We start from the raw sequence: 14,907 nt of genomic DNA on the forward strand, positions 1-14,907 counted from the left end.
CTCCTTTCCCAGCGCCTGACTGAATTTCTTCCAATACTTTCTTCCATACATACCTCTCGCCATGTCGAACTTGCCCTCCGAGCCCGAGTTTGAGCAGGCCTACAAAGGTACATCTGACTTATTTCTTCACTGAGATATCGATTTATTAGTAGTCCGTAATGTCTAACTCGGTATACTGTATACAGAGCTTGCGTCAACTCTAGAGAACTCAACCCTCTTCCAACAACACCCGGAATACCGCAAGGCGCTCAAGATTGCCTCTATCCCGGAGCGTGTAATTCAGTTCCGCGTTGTCTGGGAAGATGACAAGGGCGAGGTACGCCTCATTTACTTTTGTGATTCAATGCATAGAATGCATGCTAAGACAAACAATAGCTCCAAGTCAACCGCGGCTACCGTGTCCAGTTCAACTCTGCCCTAGGTCCCTACAAGGGCGGCCTCCGTTTCCATCCCAGTGTGAACCTGTCAATTCTGAAATTCCTGGGTTTTGAGCAGATATTCAAGAATGCTCTTACTGGGCGTGAGTTCCCTTTCTTTTTCCGTTGCTCTGCGTATCTACTTGATCTAACAATATCCGTAAAGTGAATATGGGTGGCGGCAAAGGAGGCGCCGACTTTGATCCCAAAGGAAAATCAGATAATGAAATCCGCAAGTTCTGTGTTGGCTTTATGACTGAACTATCCCGCCACATTGGCGCTGATACCGATGTGCCAGCGGGCGACATTGGAGTCTCTCCACGTGAGATTGGGTTCATGTTTGGACAATACAAGAAGATCCGCAATCAATGGGAGGGCGTGCTCACGGGCAAAGGCTTGTCCTGGGGAGGCAGTCTGATTCGACCTGAAGCAACTGGATTCGGGCTTGTTTACGTATGTTCCCTTCTTCTTCTTCCTGCTCGCTCGCGTTATTCGATCTGACAATGGGGTATATAGTACGTCCAACACATGATTCAACATGCCAGCAAAGGCAGCGAGACATTCGCCGGCAAACGTGTCGTGATCTCCGGCTCCGGCAATGTAGCTCAATACGCAGCACTCAAAGTCATCGAACTAGGTGGCACTGTAGTCTCGCTCTCCGACAGCCAGGGATCACTCATCACCGAGTCTCCCGAGGGATTCACCCCGGCCGAAATCGAGAGTATTGCAGCCCTCAAAGTCGCTCGCAAACAACTCAGCTCCATTTTTTCTGCAGATGCCGACGCGCACAACAACACACTTTTCAGCCAGAGTAAATTCAAATACATCCCCAACGTCCGTCCATGGCTGCACGTCGGCAAAGTCGATGTCGCTTTGCCATGTGCCACGCAGAACGAAATCTCCAGCGAAGAAGCGCAGGGCCTCATTGACGCGGGCGTCAAGTATGTAGCCGAGGGTTCAAACATGGGATCTACTCAGGGGGCCATCGATATATTCGAAGCCCATCGCGAGAGTAACAAGAATAATAGTATATGGTACGCCCCCGGCAAAGCAGCCAATCTCGGCGGTGTGGCCGTGTCCGGATTGGAAATGGCTCAGAACTCGGCGCGACTCAACTGGACGCGCGAGGAAGTCGATCGCAAGTTGCAGGATATTATGAAGTCGTCGTTTGAGAATGGTTTGGAGACTGCCAAGAGGTTTGTCTCTGAAGGAGAGGAGGTGCTGCCGTCGCTTGTGGCCGGAAGTAATATTGCTGGGTTTATGAAGGTAGCGGCTGCTATGAAGGATCAGGGAGATTGGTGGTGAATTGATTTCACTTTTCTCTGAATACTTACTTTGTATGTTGATATGATGAGGTGCATTGTATATAGGTATGCTATACGTAAATGGAATGTGCTGTTTATTTCTTTGCCTGATGTCACTGGCCAATAACCCTACAAAAGTCGTCTACAAAAAGATTCGTATATACCGGATTTTTCTTCTGTGCTACCTGGCCTTCCGACCTCCTGCTCTTCTCACTCAAGAGTAGAACTGATTGATTAGTATGCTGCTCCGCTTAAAGCATAGAACCAGCCTCGTAGTGACATTATATCAAAGCCTGACCAACACTGATGATTATTATTAAGCAAACTTCTTAGTATAGTGTTTATCACTAGAATAATTCCTCAAGACCTTGATGCCTACCTCCGACTTTGCATTTAATATACTATATACGGACACTGCCCGCATGAACCCATTGGCATTCGCTACTTCAAATTCAGTGTATTTTTCAAGTTACTGAGCACCTACCTAGGGGTATACAGTATAAACACGAAGTGCACTGAGTCTCCCGCAGGCCTCCGCGCTTATTTCACTTCCATGCAGTCCTACGAAATGCTGTGATTAGAGATTTTGCCGGCGAACTAGAAACCCCAGGACGATCCGTGGAAAGCGATTGAAACAGGGTCTATTGATAGGGTGCTCTCTGAGAGGTTTATAAAGTTGGTGTGTCTGAAGGGCTGGGGAGGATACCCATTCCAAATCTCAGTCACGCCAAATAGCCTGGTATATTACGTTTTTCAGATACTATTATTGGCAGATAACATTCCAACGGTTACTTTGTAGTAATGTCTTTCTTTCTCTCATGAGCTAAACTTAGAAATAGAAGGATTTTAGGGCTTAAGAGATATTAATTGTGAACTATTGTATCAAGGTCTATGAACGTTTCGCGCAATCAACACCGGATAGGGGTGGAGCAGACAGGAACAGACAGAAAAGGAAAAGCATACCCTTTTTCATTCCGTTCAATCGTAAGCTTCTCGAAGCTTGGCATATTCCTGATTGATAGTTTCTGCTGGGTAGACAAGGCCAGACTTGAGGGAGAGTTGCCACTTGTCTATGATCCCATCGCATAACTCAATCAAACCATCTGCATTTGGGGAACGTTTCCAGAATTCAAGATGCTTCACATTGCCTCTTATGTTAAGGGTCCTTTTTATCACGTCTGGGGCAGCAAATATCCGGGCTTCATCCTCAAACCTCAAATCATAGAGTTTAAAGAAACCCTCTGATGCAGACTGAAATCGTTTTGGATCCGTTTTGTGAAGAAAATGGAGTGCTCTGATGTCCATTAGGACATTACGCCCATGCACTATCTTGTTCCTTACTGTGCGGGCAGATTGGTCGAAATCTTCAGTAGCCTGTTCCAGCTCACAAGCACGGATAAATAGCAAATCCTCTTCATAATTGGCAATCTTTTGATCTTGATCAGCGATTTTTTGATCAAGAATGGCGATCTGACTACTAACCTTTTCTTGAATGGCTTTCAGTTGATCAAGGATGCTGAGACCCCCGCCATTTCCGACTCGTTTCGACGTCGAATCCATTATGGTATGACAATGGATGATAGCGTAGAATTGCAGTAGGCCACATCATACTGTGGGGGTAGTCAGTAATCTATACCCGAGAAGATGACTTGAGAGGGTTGGAATAATGGGAGGGAAAGAGCTACAAAATGCTCTTATATTTTCTCGCTTTGAGATTTTGTTGATTCTTCCCGGGGGGGGGGGCTCAGGGTTCTTTCTTCGGTTCCAAAATAGGCACCGCGTTGAACAATGCCTTGTAGAAATCAGCCGAGTGAAAAAGCAGAAATAGGAAAATGGGTAAAGAGATAGAGCGGAAGTTCCCTTTCTTGAGTCAGATGGCTAGTCCGCCAAAATTCATGGATATGTGCAAGATCTCTCTGCAGAAGGAGAGAAAATGCCGACTTATAGCTTGGAAGTACACACTGTGTGCACTTAACTGTGAAGAGAGCAACCATTTCTCTATGCCCATCTTTCCTAAAACAGACAATGGAGGCGTTTGCTTCTCTAGCAAAGAAGGATGTGACAGGTAGAAAGAATGAATCAAGCAGCACAAGTTAGACGATGTTTGAATGTAGACCAGAGAACGAACTGTATAAAATATGGCCGCTCCGTGTCGGCATCTGGATAGCTGGAGCTCCTGTGGGGCTCGTTGTGAGCTCACAAAAGATTCTGTTGGCTTTGAAGCCTTCAATGGAAGAACCAGCGAGACATGATACTCAGCCTGTTACAACCCCTTTCCTAGAGAAGACTTGAAGATCAAAGAAAAGTGTGTTATGAATCCTGGCTTGAAACGCCAAACCTGTACCGCAGCCTTCAGTCCGTCGTTACCTAGAACGTGCGACTACATTTTGGAGAACTGCAGTTTGGTATATAAGCAACGTATATCCCAAGTACCCAGAAACCTAGGTGGTTCTTGGCCATTTTGTCATTAGCATTATTTACTAAGAAATGTACATCGTAAGATGGTATGCATCAAGCCGGTAAACACGGAACGCCACGCTAAATGCAAGCAAATCAGCCACCAGTCCAACGGATAGGAATGAACCCCGAAGCATATATACAGAAGAAAGAAATCAACGAGTATTATTTTCTCGCTCATACTGGTATGCCAGGTCATGGACACTAATCCCCGCCGCAGGCCCCATGTGGGCAGTTGACGGCGGCTCATTGACTAGACTGCGTGGTCGTGACAAAACACCTCCGAGAGAGTAGTTTTCTTTCTTACTGCCGTTGCCGTTGCCGTTGCCATTGGGATTGGTATCGGCATTCCCATCACCAGTACCAGCACGGCTGCGGCCCTTGTGAGTACGAGAGCGCTGACCACGAAGCGGCGATCGTCGGTAGAGAGAACCATTCAGAACGGGATCAACCTGCTTCTTCGCAGCGGGGACAAGCATGAGATACAACGGGAAGACAGCAGCAGCAGCATATCCAACAGCAAGCACAACATAGGAGGAAGCCACACTACCGTGATTCTGGACCCTTGCAAGCTCTTGGAAAAATGGGTAGCCTGCTCCTCCGCCCAGGGCTGTCGCCATAATTGCACCCGCCGTCTTGGTATGTCTGCCCGTGCCGCGAAGAGAGATGGCAATTGTGATGCTGATTACGCCACTTTCCCAGAAGAATAGCATCATTCCAATGCCAACTCCAGCCATACCCTGCAATTCCTTCGTAAGCACGGCGAAGACAATCAGTCCGACGTACAGCACAAAGAGGACCCAACGCGGTTTGATAAATACGATGGCCAGGGCGACGAGAAACCTGCCTGCAGCAAAGATGCCGCGCGCAACCGAGAGGAAATCATGGCCATATAGACCTCCCCTGCCTTGCGGGAGCTGTTGCTGCACGTACAGCGTAAAACTGACTATTAACGCTTCTTGGCTTGCCACATACCAGAATTGCGAGAAAGCTGCTAATCCAAAAGTAAGCCAAACGACAGGAATGCCCACAACGGGCGCTGAGATGTCATCTTTCCTTTGATCGGCTAATTCCTGCAGGTCATCATCCGTTGCTTCGGGTATTGGTAGATAGTAGAAAGCAGCTGCCAAAAGCAGGACAAAAAGCGCTATCGCGAGGTATGTCCACTGCACCCTAACCAAGCCAGCTACAGTTTTGACAGATTTGAAAGCCACTTTCTCTGCGAGGACTGAAGACAGGATACTCCCAGTGGCTTGGACTCCCTGTGAAAGATTCAAACGAATCTCGGCGTTCTCCGGCGGCCCGCACAACACTATAAATGGATCTGCTGCTGTTTCAAGCACTCCAAATCCACAACCCACGACAAAATTTGAGAGGATGAATGCTGGGAATGACGTCAAAACAGCAGACGGCCAAAAGATAAGGGCACCGCAGGCGTAAATGAAAAGCCCTGAGATAAAAGTCGACTTGAACCCCCACTTTTTCAGCATAAAACGCCCTACAGTGAGAGGGCTTACAAGATAACCTCCGAAGTAGGCAGCGTGAAGTCCAAGGGAGCCCCATGTATTAATTCCGTCGATTATCGTGAATTGGGTATTCAAAATATCTAGGAAGCCATAACCAATACCCCACAGGAAAAAGAGTATTGTCGTTAACGCCACCGGAGGAACGGACTCTTTGTTACTCAATGCTAGCATGCTCTTGGGTTTTTTGACATTGACAAAGTCGTAGAATGTTGTCATATCCAAGGGCGGAGAAGCGTTAGTCACTGCACTACTTTCCGTATCATCGCTTGGACCAGAATGGGCCAGAAAATCGGTCATTTCCAAGGACTCCTCTGATGGAAGTTCGGCCGGCTGAAGCGTGTTAGGGAACGTAAAGTTGGGGCCCTGGTCTGTGTGAGATCTCGGAGCCATGCGGCCGAGAATAGCACTCTGACCTTGAGGGGGCGCCACAGGAGCAGTATCGGCGCGAAGAGCTATTGGTCTAGCTGCAGCAGTATTTGTGGTACTCGAATGGCTATGTGGTGAAGTATCAGAGGAACCCTTGATCATCCTGGGAAGTAGACGTGCAGCCAAGGGCTTCATGCTCGGGATGCAAGCGCAAATGATTCCAGTGTTGACTTCGACGGCAGACCACATGAAAGTAAAAGCACCGTACCCTTATAACTCCAAGTTAGCTATAAATAATCAAAACCAGATGCAGAATCGCAAAAGACACATACAGGAGAAGTCTTGATTGGCTTTAGAGTTGTCAACATTGCCGGAACCGGTTTGTTGTTTTATGGCATTTGATGTTGCTGCGCTTTGTAAGTATGCAGCCCGGATGATGTCGATAACAGTAGTAAAAAGCCCAATACTGAAAACGATGATTAGAATTATTTTTTGCTTCCGTGGGAGACGCAGTTGGGTCAGAATCGGAATGGGCAGAAAGAAAATGGCGATATCAGTGATGAGATTGACGGGAGCTGAGGAGAGATATATTGTGACTATACTCAAACACTTTGCGTCGCCATCAGCGGGAAACCAGATTGCTGCGCTGACCGGTTGACATTGAAACACATTGACCATGGTCAAGGCAACTCCGGCAGCGTTGACGACGAAAATCGTGGCAAATATCGCCCATCGGATGACTTTGTTTGTCTTAGTCAGAAATAGATAAAAAATGAGAATCGAAGTTTTTAGGGTCATTAAAACGGGGTTCTGGAGCAAGAAAGACAAGACATGAATTAGTATTTAAAAAAGCATTCGCCTGGAATAATATGTAACTTACATAAAGCACAGTCGCCACATATTCGCTTGTATTCAAAGATGTATTGTTCGAGGACGGAACATCAACCTGGTGCAGACCCAAGCCTTTGGTAGTCCCGTAGCATATGGCGAAGATGAACCCGAAATCAATAACCTGGCAGCAAAGTAAATATAAAAATACCCAGAACTGTTGTTGTGTGTGCCACATACCCAAGCCACAAGAATCAGATAATCATGAGAGACGATCTTATGCACGATACCCAAGCGAGACACAAATCGGAGCGCAATGGATACCGAAGCAAGGGCAAAGAATACGATGGTGACAACCAGCGTGGGAGTCCTGCGGTCTTCCATTATATATGGCGGGGGGAGTGTCGGCCAGAACAAGTTCTGGTCCCGACTTATGTTTCAGGACAATTCCAAATGTGATGGCAATAGAGGTACACTTTCTTAGCGACCAGATCCATTATCGGCAGGCAGACCAGATCCTTCTTTCCCCTCTAGTTTGCCTTGTTCTTCTTCTTTTCCCCCGGTACGGAAACGTAGCACGCCCCTCCATACAAAAGTCGAGCAGTAAACGAGCGGGACGTGGCGAAGGTGTGAATCCGAATGACTTCTAACCGCGAGGAACAAGAGAAGGGGGGGGGAGAAAAGAGAAAAGAGACAAGAGAAGGCACGAGAAAAACGAAATCACAGGAATGTGGGGAGAGAGAAAGACAGAGCGCCAGAGACTGGAGAGAAAGAAATAATTTCTTTTTCTTTTTTTTTCGGATCGGCGAGAGATCCGAAGAATGCCAGCCCGTCAAGGCGATCAACGTCTTGTGCGTTTTCAAACTTCTGGTAGTCTTTTCGTGAAGCGTCAGTATTGACTGAAAATGACGGGCTTGACTATAATGATAAGTGAAGGAGATGTCTGAAGCATCGCAGTGAAGAAAGAGAGAGAGAGAGAAGCACTTGCCCAGTCCCAAAAGTAGTGACGACATAGGCCTGCCGCTTATGTAAGCCGTAGGGCAAGCATGCAGCCAATCACTTGCAGAACCCCGGCCGTGCGCCCTCTTTAGTAATGCGGCTAAGCATGGATTAAGGCTGCTAGTAGTTTAGTAGATTTACTAGCAAGGTACATCATGATAATTTGAATATTTCAATTCGTTACGTCCTAATGAATATAGCTAAGTATATCCGCATTGTAAATAGCATGCCCATTCTCTCAACTCCTTTTTTTCTTTGTCGTTCGTTCCTGCGTCGATTCATACTCTCCAGGAGTGCGTACGTTCGTAACTTAAAAGATTGAACCCGAAAAAAGTGCAACTGGTCTGACTTGCAGAGAGCAGAAGAATGAAAGCTTCATGATCCACATGAATTTTTTTGCTGACCGGGTTACCAAACATAAGATGAATCTCAAAATCACAGAGAGCGAAGGATGAACGGACATCTAGCTGCCTGTACAGTAGCGTGTCCCGTTGATCGAATGATTGTACACAGAAAAGCAAAACAAATAGTCTATACACACAATAAAGAACGGAAGATAAGCTGTGTCCATGCTGAGAGCCCCTTGGACGCCGGATATGGACGGAAAATGAGCCAAAGACGGAGACTGGTCTTGGAAGAAACTGCTAGAACCAACAAGTTTCTTTAGTTGACAGACCAGGAGACGGTGATACGTCCGGCGCTGAGGTCAGAGAGATCTCCGAACATAGCACGCGACATGTCAATGGCTTGAGCGTCACAGCCCATGCACTTGTCGACAACAGTACCCGTGGCAGTCTTGCCCTCGTACTCAACGGTGATGGAGGCACCACAGAGACTCTCGTCCATGACTTCATAGGAGAGAGCGACGACGTTCTCGGTCTCACCGTCGTTGGCAGTGTCACAGTAGCTAGGAGAGCTCATGGAAGTGGCAGTGTCGTAGTAGGTACCGTCACCGTCACCAGAGAGAGTGGAGCGACTAGTGCTGCTAGAAGCTGGGGCAGAAGAAGTCGAAGAGGTAGAGGTAGATGAAGAGGACGAGGAAGAAGAGGAGCTGCTGGTGGTGGTCGGTGCGGGAGGTTGAGGAGCAGCAGTGGTGGTTGGAGCAACAGTTGTGGGGGCTGCCTCAGTGGTCGACGACGGGGATGAGGTCTCAGGAGCTGGGACATAGCTGGAAGTGCTGCTGCTGCTGCTGCTGCTGCTCGAGGCACTAGCGACTTGCTCTTCAACGGGAGCGGCAGTCGTCACAGCGGCGGCGGTTGTCGTAGCGGCGGCAACACCGCCGGAGACAGTAGGAGTGGCCTCACCGGGGTAGATGGTGATGGTGGTGTCGATGGTGGTGACGTCGACCTCGGTGACGGTCTCATAGACGACAGCGCGCTTCTGCTGCATAGGAGCGGCCGAGGTGAGGGTAGCGAAGATCGCAGCGAGAGCGAAAGCCTTGGAGAAAACCATTTTGAATATGTGCGAGAAGATAAGTTTCTTTTCTAAACTTGTTTGCAGTTCCGTAGGAAAGGCGTTGTACGCGGTTTTAAAAATGAATGTGCAGATGGAATCGAGCTAGCGACTCTCAATAGATCGGCTGTGGAAGTGTTGCTTGAAAGAGCGAGAGCAAATCCGCACAGCGTTGAAAAAGAAAAGGGAGAGACTGTAGAACACAGATAGAAAGAGAGAGAGTGTGTGTGGTGTTGAGAGAAAGACTGACGATGGATGTACGGGGAAGAAGAGAAGCGAGTACGGGGGGACAGTTGGATATTAAATAGACGCTGTGCCCGGTGGAGAAAACAGCCAGCGAGCCAGCCAGCGCCCAGTGGGGCGTCCATTGTGGGCAGTCCCGGACGCCACGCAGCTTGTCTGAGCACACAGCACACACATACGCAGTCATACGTTTTATCCCAGACATTGCGCTCGTATTGCAATCGACCATATAGTGGCATGCAGTGTGTATAACCCGACCAGCTCCATAGGGTCATCGTGATGCCTGAACGACAGGATCAGAGTGTGTTTTGCAGTGACTGTTGTGCACAACAAGGGACAGGTACAATCAATGGTGCGACAGGGCACTACTGCAGGTGTGGCGCGCGGATTTTCTGATTGGCCGGATGCTCTGCCTATCGCCAGGGGCTGCCGGCCACTCATAGGCTGCGCTCGAGGAAAAAACTCCAAAACAGTGGGGAGCCAAGTGCGGGGAGCGGCGATTGGCCAAAAAAAAAAAAAAAAACTCTGAACCTCAGCGGCGGTGCAGGAATGCGCGCTTCCGATTGGCTGCGGGCTCTAAGAACATGGCGTGGTGCCTGAAAGAACAGGGATCCACGTCGTCACAGCCCTGTTTCAGCTATGCCATTCTGGGCCTAGCTTGTTCGAGTTCGGCAGCAGCTTCCAAGTCCGGCGATTTTCATTGATCGCACGCAATCTCTGCTTCTCGACGCTGCCCTGGACTCAGTCTGGTCGTGACTCGTTAGTACATTCGCCCTGCGAGAATAAGCTTATCTCGATATCTATCGGCTTGCACGATCAAGATCTAGACACGTATCTATCTACCCGCGCCATCGGAATGTGAGAGATCGCATAATGACATCAGCCAATCCCATCGCTTAAACCATCTGCCGAAGATGATGATATCCATCAAGGAACCTGCTCGATTCAGAGGTGCACTTCAAAGTCTGGCGCGTCGAATCAGATTATCCTCTCCGTACTCCATAGCGCCATAGGTACCAGGCACACCTCTGTTCCGTATCCAACTCCGAATTGAACCTTATCTAGATTTTCAAAGGGGTAAAAATGTAAGATCTTGCCACCTCCGTCAGCGATGTTCTAGAACAATTGAATTCAATCCAAGGTACTCTGCTATGATCTCTAGGCACATTATATAATCACCTCTTCCGGCTCTCATCCATTTCTTGGCAGCCCGTTTTCTTCTCCGGAATTACCGTAATAGGAAGCCATGTCGACATTACGGGTCACAACGTGTGCGCTTTTTTTTTATTTGCCCCTTGGCGGTTACTTTTCCAATCCGTCGTCCGTCGTTTACCGGTGTGAACCAAACACCAAAGAAATCTTCCAAAGGGGGAAAAAAAGACTAAGATCCATACTTTTCTTCCATTCGGTCCTGCTAGTAGTCCCGTGGCGAAGGGCAGAAGAATGGTTGAGTGCAGAAAACCTAGACAAGAACGCTATCAGTGCGTTTCTCACGAGTAACGTTGGTTAGTCTGACATGGCTGATACGTCTGTGCCACCATGGCCCTTTTTCACCCCCTACTCCAGAGCCTGGATCAAGATATCCGTCGGCTATGTGGAAGATTCTAGAATTGATACGCTGCACCTGAGTTATAGAGAATTGCTCGTCTTCCCCTCAGTGAACGAAAGACTCAGAAATGGAGTGTAGGACAGCTCATACTTGCATGCTCGCATGAAACGTTGAGCGAAGTGACTGCGCAATTATTGGCAATCAAGGCATCAATGCTGGTAGGACAACGCTGCAAAGGTATGGCATGACTGAGGGGAATATTTAGCCTTGTAAAACGGTGTCAATAGGTGTAAACTCACGGATCATGTGGCTAGAGGATAGTTACTGCTCAGGTGTAACATACAGTCTTCATTTGCGAGCGTTTAATACATAGGAAGGGAAGCAGCTCTACCAAAAAACCAGAACACTAGTGGATGCCATTAATATTCTCGGGATGGTGTCCAAAGGGGGTTTGCATCTACTCAAGTCTCAACTACTAGGCAGTATTCTCTAAATTCATCAATATATTGGATTGAGTTCACACATATCTGATTTTCGCCAAACTCACTCAGGGAGAAATAAGAAAATACACATGATAAAAACTATGGGAAAAGAAATAATCGCCCAAGTGGTGAATACAAACATAAGACAAGGTGGGCGAATCTCAACAGGTTGAGGGGGGCATTCAAAAATCGTAACAAGCGTTGTATGATCAACAGGGAACAGTGTTTGGGGAATTGAGGAATACTAGAATACATAGGAAACAAAGGAACACAGCAAAAAAAAGGGTACGAGCGAATATACAAGGCTAAAAACGCTTATTTTTTAGCCACTGCACATAACACATGCTTCCTTGTTCTCAATGCTGCATTGAAGGACCTTCTGTGCATAAATGTCTTGTTCTGTGTCGTTGTCTTCACCAGCATCTTCTTGTCCTTGTTCTCCTGTCTCTTCTTGAGATACCTTGTCCTGAGTAAGATCAGAGTGAGCAGCGCCATTGACGCGAGAAGCCGAGACAGGCTGCAATGGCTCCGGGTTAGCAGCAGGAGCTACTGGCTTCTGGTCATACATAGGACGAGGAACAGAAGCATAACTGTTATTGAATGCTGCGGGGGCTGGTGACCGCTTCTTGCCAATGCCGTTGCTACGAGCAACATTGGTGTCTGCAACCTTCAATTGCTCCTGGTCAACTGTGAACTGGATAGGGGCGCTGGCAGCCATTGTACGCAAATAGTACATTCCGGTCTTTAGACCCATCTTCCAACCGGCAAAATGCATGCTGGTAATCTTGCCCATAGTAGGCTCTTTCATGTGAATGTTGAGCGATTGCGATTGGTCAATGTAAGCACCGCGATCCGCAGCCATTTGAAGAATTGTTCGCTGAGAGATCTCCCAGACTGTCTTATAGAGAGCCTTGATATCAGCGGGGATGTTGGGGATATTTTGAATAGATCCCCCTTCAGCTATAATGCGGTTCTTCATGTTGTCGGACCAGAGACCGAGGTCAACCAGGTCCTTCAGGAGCCATGGGTTGACCACTTGGAACTCGCCAGCCAAGACACGACGAGAGTAGATGTTCGAGGTGTAAGGTTCGAAGCATTCATTGAAGCCTAGAATCTGGCTGGTACTAGCGGTGGGCATAGGAGCAACAAGAAGACTGTTGCGGACACCATGCTGGCTAATTTCAGCCTTCAAGGAATCCCAGTCCCAAAGATCTGTTGGAGTGCGATCCCACATGTCAAATTGGAGGATACCCTGAGAGACAGGAGAACCCTTGTAAGTCTCGTAGGTGCCGTATTCTTTGGCAAGCTCTATGGAAGCTGTCAATGCACCGTGGTAGATGGTCTCAAAGATTTGTATATTGAGCTGCTTGGCCTCTGCAGAGTCAAATGGCAGACGGAGAGCAAGGAAAGCATCAGCCAAGCCATTGACACCAACTGCAATAGGACGGTGGCGGAAATTGCTCTTTCTGGCCTCAGGGACGGGATAATAGTTGATATCGATGATCTTGTTGAGGTTTCGAACAAGGACCTGGGTGACTTCGTGAAGTTTGCCAAAGTCATATTCACCGCGAGCGGTATCAACAAAAGTAGGCAGAGCAAGGGAAGCCAAGTTACAAACAGCGACTTCATCAGGAGCGCAGTATTCGATAATCTCGGTACAGAGGTTAGAACTGCGAATAGTGCCAAGATTCTTTTGGTTGCTCTTCTTGTTGCAAGCATCCTTGTAAAGCATGAAAGGATTACCAGTCTCAGTCTGAGCCTCGAGGATGGCATACCAGAGTTTCTGGGCCTTCACAGTACGGCGGCCGCGACCTTCCTTTTCGTATTTCTCATAAAGAGCATCGAACTCTTCACCGTAGACATCGGCAAGACCTGGGGCTTCATTTGGACAGAACAGAGTCCAGTCCTTGTTCGCCTCCACACGGCGCATGAAAAGGTCAGGAGTCCACAAAGCGTAGAAAAGATCACGGGCACGGACTTCTTCTTTTCCATGGTTCTTACGAAGGTCGAGGAACTCAAAGACATCTGAGTGCCACGGCTCCAGGTAGATAGCAAATGCACCAGGGCGTTTGTTACCTCCTTGGTCAACGTACCTAGCGGTGTTGTTGAAGACTCTGAGCATAGGAACGAGACCGTTTGAAGTGCCATTCGTTCCTCCAATGTAGGAACCAGTAGCACGAATACGGTGAACATTAAGACCGATACCACCAGCATTCTTGGAGATCATAGCACATGTCTTAAGCGTATCATAAATGCCGTCAATACTATCATCCTTCATATCCACAAGGAAACAGGAGGCGAGCTGTGGTTGAGGCGTGCCAGCACTGAACAAAGTCGGGGACGCGTGTGTGAAGTATTTCTGAGACATCAGATTGTATGTCTCGATGGCCTTTTCAATATTGTCACCGTGGATACCAACAGCAACACGCATGATTAGGTGTTGAGGACGCTCAGCAATCTTGCCATTAAGCCGGAGCAAATAAGAGCGCTCAAGAGTCTTGAATCCAAAATATTGGTAATTAAAATCCCGGTCATAGACAATGGCCGAGTTCAACTCGTCGGCATGTTTCATCACGACCTCGTATATCTCAGTAGAAATCATAGGGGCCGCTTTATTGTTCTTCGGGTTGACATAATGATAGAGGTCTTCAATCACGGCAGAAAATTGCTTCTTCGTCTGCTTGTGTAGGTTGGAAACGGCGATACGAGCGGCGAGGACAGCGTAATCGGGATGCGTGACCGTCATATAAGCGGCAGTCTCGGCAGCCTGTATGATGTCAGTGATTGCTCCAGGGGAAAAAGTTGTCTCAAGTAGGCACCAACCAGGTTGTCTAGCTCCACCGTGGTCACACCCTGGTACACACCAGAGATGACTTTTTGCGTAATGGCCGCGGCGTCAACATGATCAGTGTCGAGGCCATAACACAGCCTGGACACACGAGCTGTGATCTTGTCGAATTGCACGCGTTCCTTGCGTCCATCTAGATGTTTGTCAATACACAATCAGCATGACGGCGACGAACAAAAGCACAAAGCTAATGCACGAATAACACGTTACAGTAGAACATGACATGGAAACACTATATAAAGACTGCTAAGAGATGAAGATCGAGTCTTACCTCGCTTGAACACAAACATTTTGCTGTGATCTCGACGTGTCGTGAGCAGACTGACTGTAGGTTCGACGACGTGCAGAATTTATTTTTCTATATGATGGGTGAATATAAGAGGGTGGCAACGGGTAGTGAAGAATGAAACAGAGAGACAAGCAAGCAAGAGCGGTAT

At 47.9% G+C, this 14,907-nt stretch overlaps 5 protein-coding genes across 5 annotated transcripts; 1 reads left to right on the forward strand and 4 right to left on the reverse strand.

The window, feature by feature from the left end:
* Nucleotides 1-61: 61 nt before the first annotated feature.
* On the forward strand, nucleotides 62-1,721 carry UA08_05755 (NADP-specific glutamate dehydrogenase; the record flags this gene model as incomplete). Its single annotated transcript, XM_020268059.1, has 5 exons — nucleotides 62-107; nucleotides 186-316; nucleotides 376-520; nucleotides 583-869; nucleotides 933-1,721. 5 exons carry the CDS (start codon nucleotides 62-64, stop codon nucleotides 1,719-1,721), a joined length of 1,398 nt encoding a protein of 465 aa, XP_020119181.1.
* Nucleotides 1,722-2,698: 977 nt separating this feature from the next.
* Nucleotides 2,699-3,280, reverse strand: UA08_05756 (hypothetical protein; the record flags this gene model as incomplete). The annotated part of the gene is made up of 1 exon (XM_020268060.1): nucleotides 2,699-3,280. The coding sequence occupies one exon, from the start codon at nucleotides 3,278-3,280 to the stop codon at nucleotides 2,699-2,701; it is 582 nt and encodes a 193-aa protein (XP_020119180.1).
* Nucleotides 3,281-4,332: 1,052 nt separating this feature from the next.
* On the reverse strand, nucleotides 4,333-7,281 carry UA08_05757 (hypothetical protein; the record flags this gene model as incomplete). Its single annotated transcript, XM_020268063.1, has 4 exons — nucleotides 4,333-6,338; nucleotides 6,402-6,879; nucleotides 6,950-7,081; nucleotides 7,138-7,281. 4 exons carry the CDS (start codon nucleotides 7,279-7,281, stop codon nucleotides 4,333-4,335), a joined length of 2,760 nt encoding a protein of 919 aa, XP_020119099.1.
* Nucleotides 7,282-8,559: 1,278 nt separating this feature from the next.
* On the reverse strand, nucleotides 8,560-9,348 carry UA08_05758 (hypothetical protein; the record flags this gene model as incomplete). The annotated part of the gene is made up of 1 exon (XM_020268064.1): nucleotides 8,560-9,348. The coding sequence occupies one exon, from the start codon at nucleotides 9,346-9,348 to the stop codon at nucleotides 8,560-8,562; it is 789 nt and encodes a 262-aa protein (XP_020119098.1).
* Nucleotides 9,349-11,944: 2,596 nt separating this feature from the next.
* UA08_05759 (Ribonucleoside-diphosphate reductase large chain) lies at nucleotides 11,945-14,760 on the reverse strand (the record flags this gene model as incomplete). The annotated part of the gene is made up of 3 exons (XM_020268065.1): nucleotides 11,945-14,389; nucleotides 14,446-14,603; nucleotides 14,742-14,760. The coding sequence occupies 3 exons, from the start codon at nucleotides 14,758-14,760 to the stop codon at nucleotides 11,945-11,947; spliced, it is 2,622 nt and encodes an 873-aa protein (XP_020119101.1).
* Nucleotides 14,761-14,907: the final 147 nt, after the last annotated feature.

This window comes from Talaromyces atroroseus (genome assembly GCF_001907595.1).
Source record: "Talaromyces atroroseus strain IBT 11181 chromosome Unknown scaffold_7, whole genome shotgun sequence".
NCBI classification, from domain to species: domain Eukaryota; kingdom Fungi; phylum Ascomycota; class Eurotiomycetes; order Eurotiales; family Trichocomaceae; genus Talaromyces; species Talaromyces atroroseus.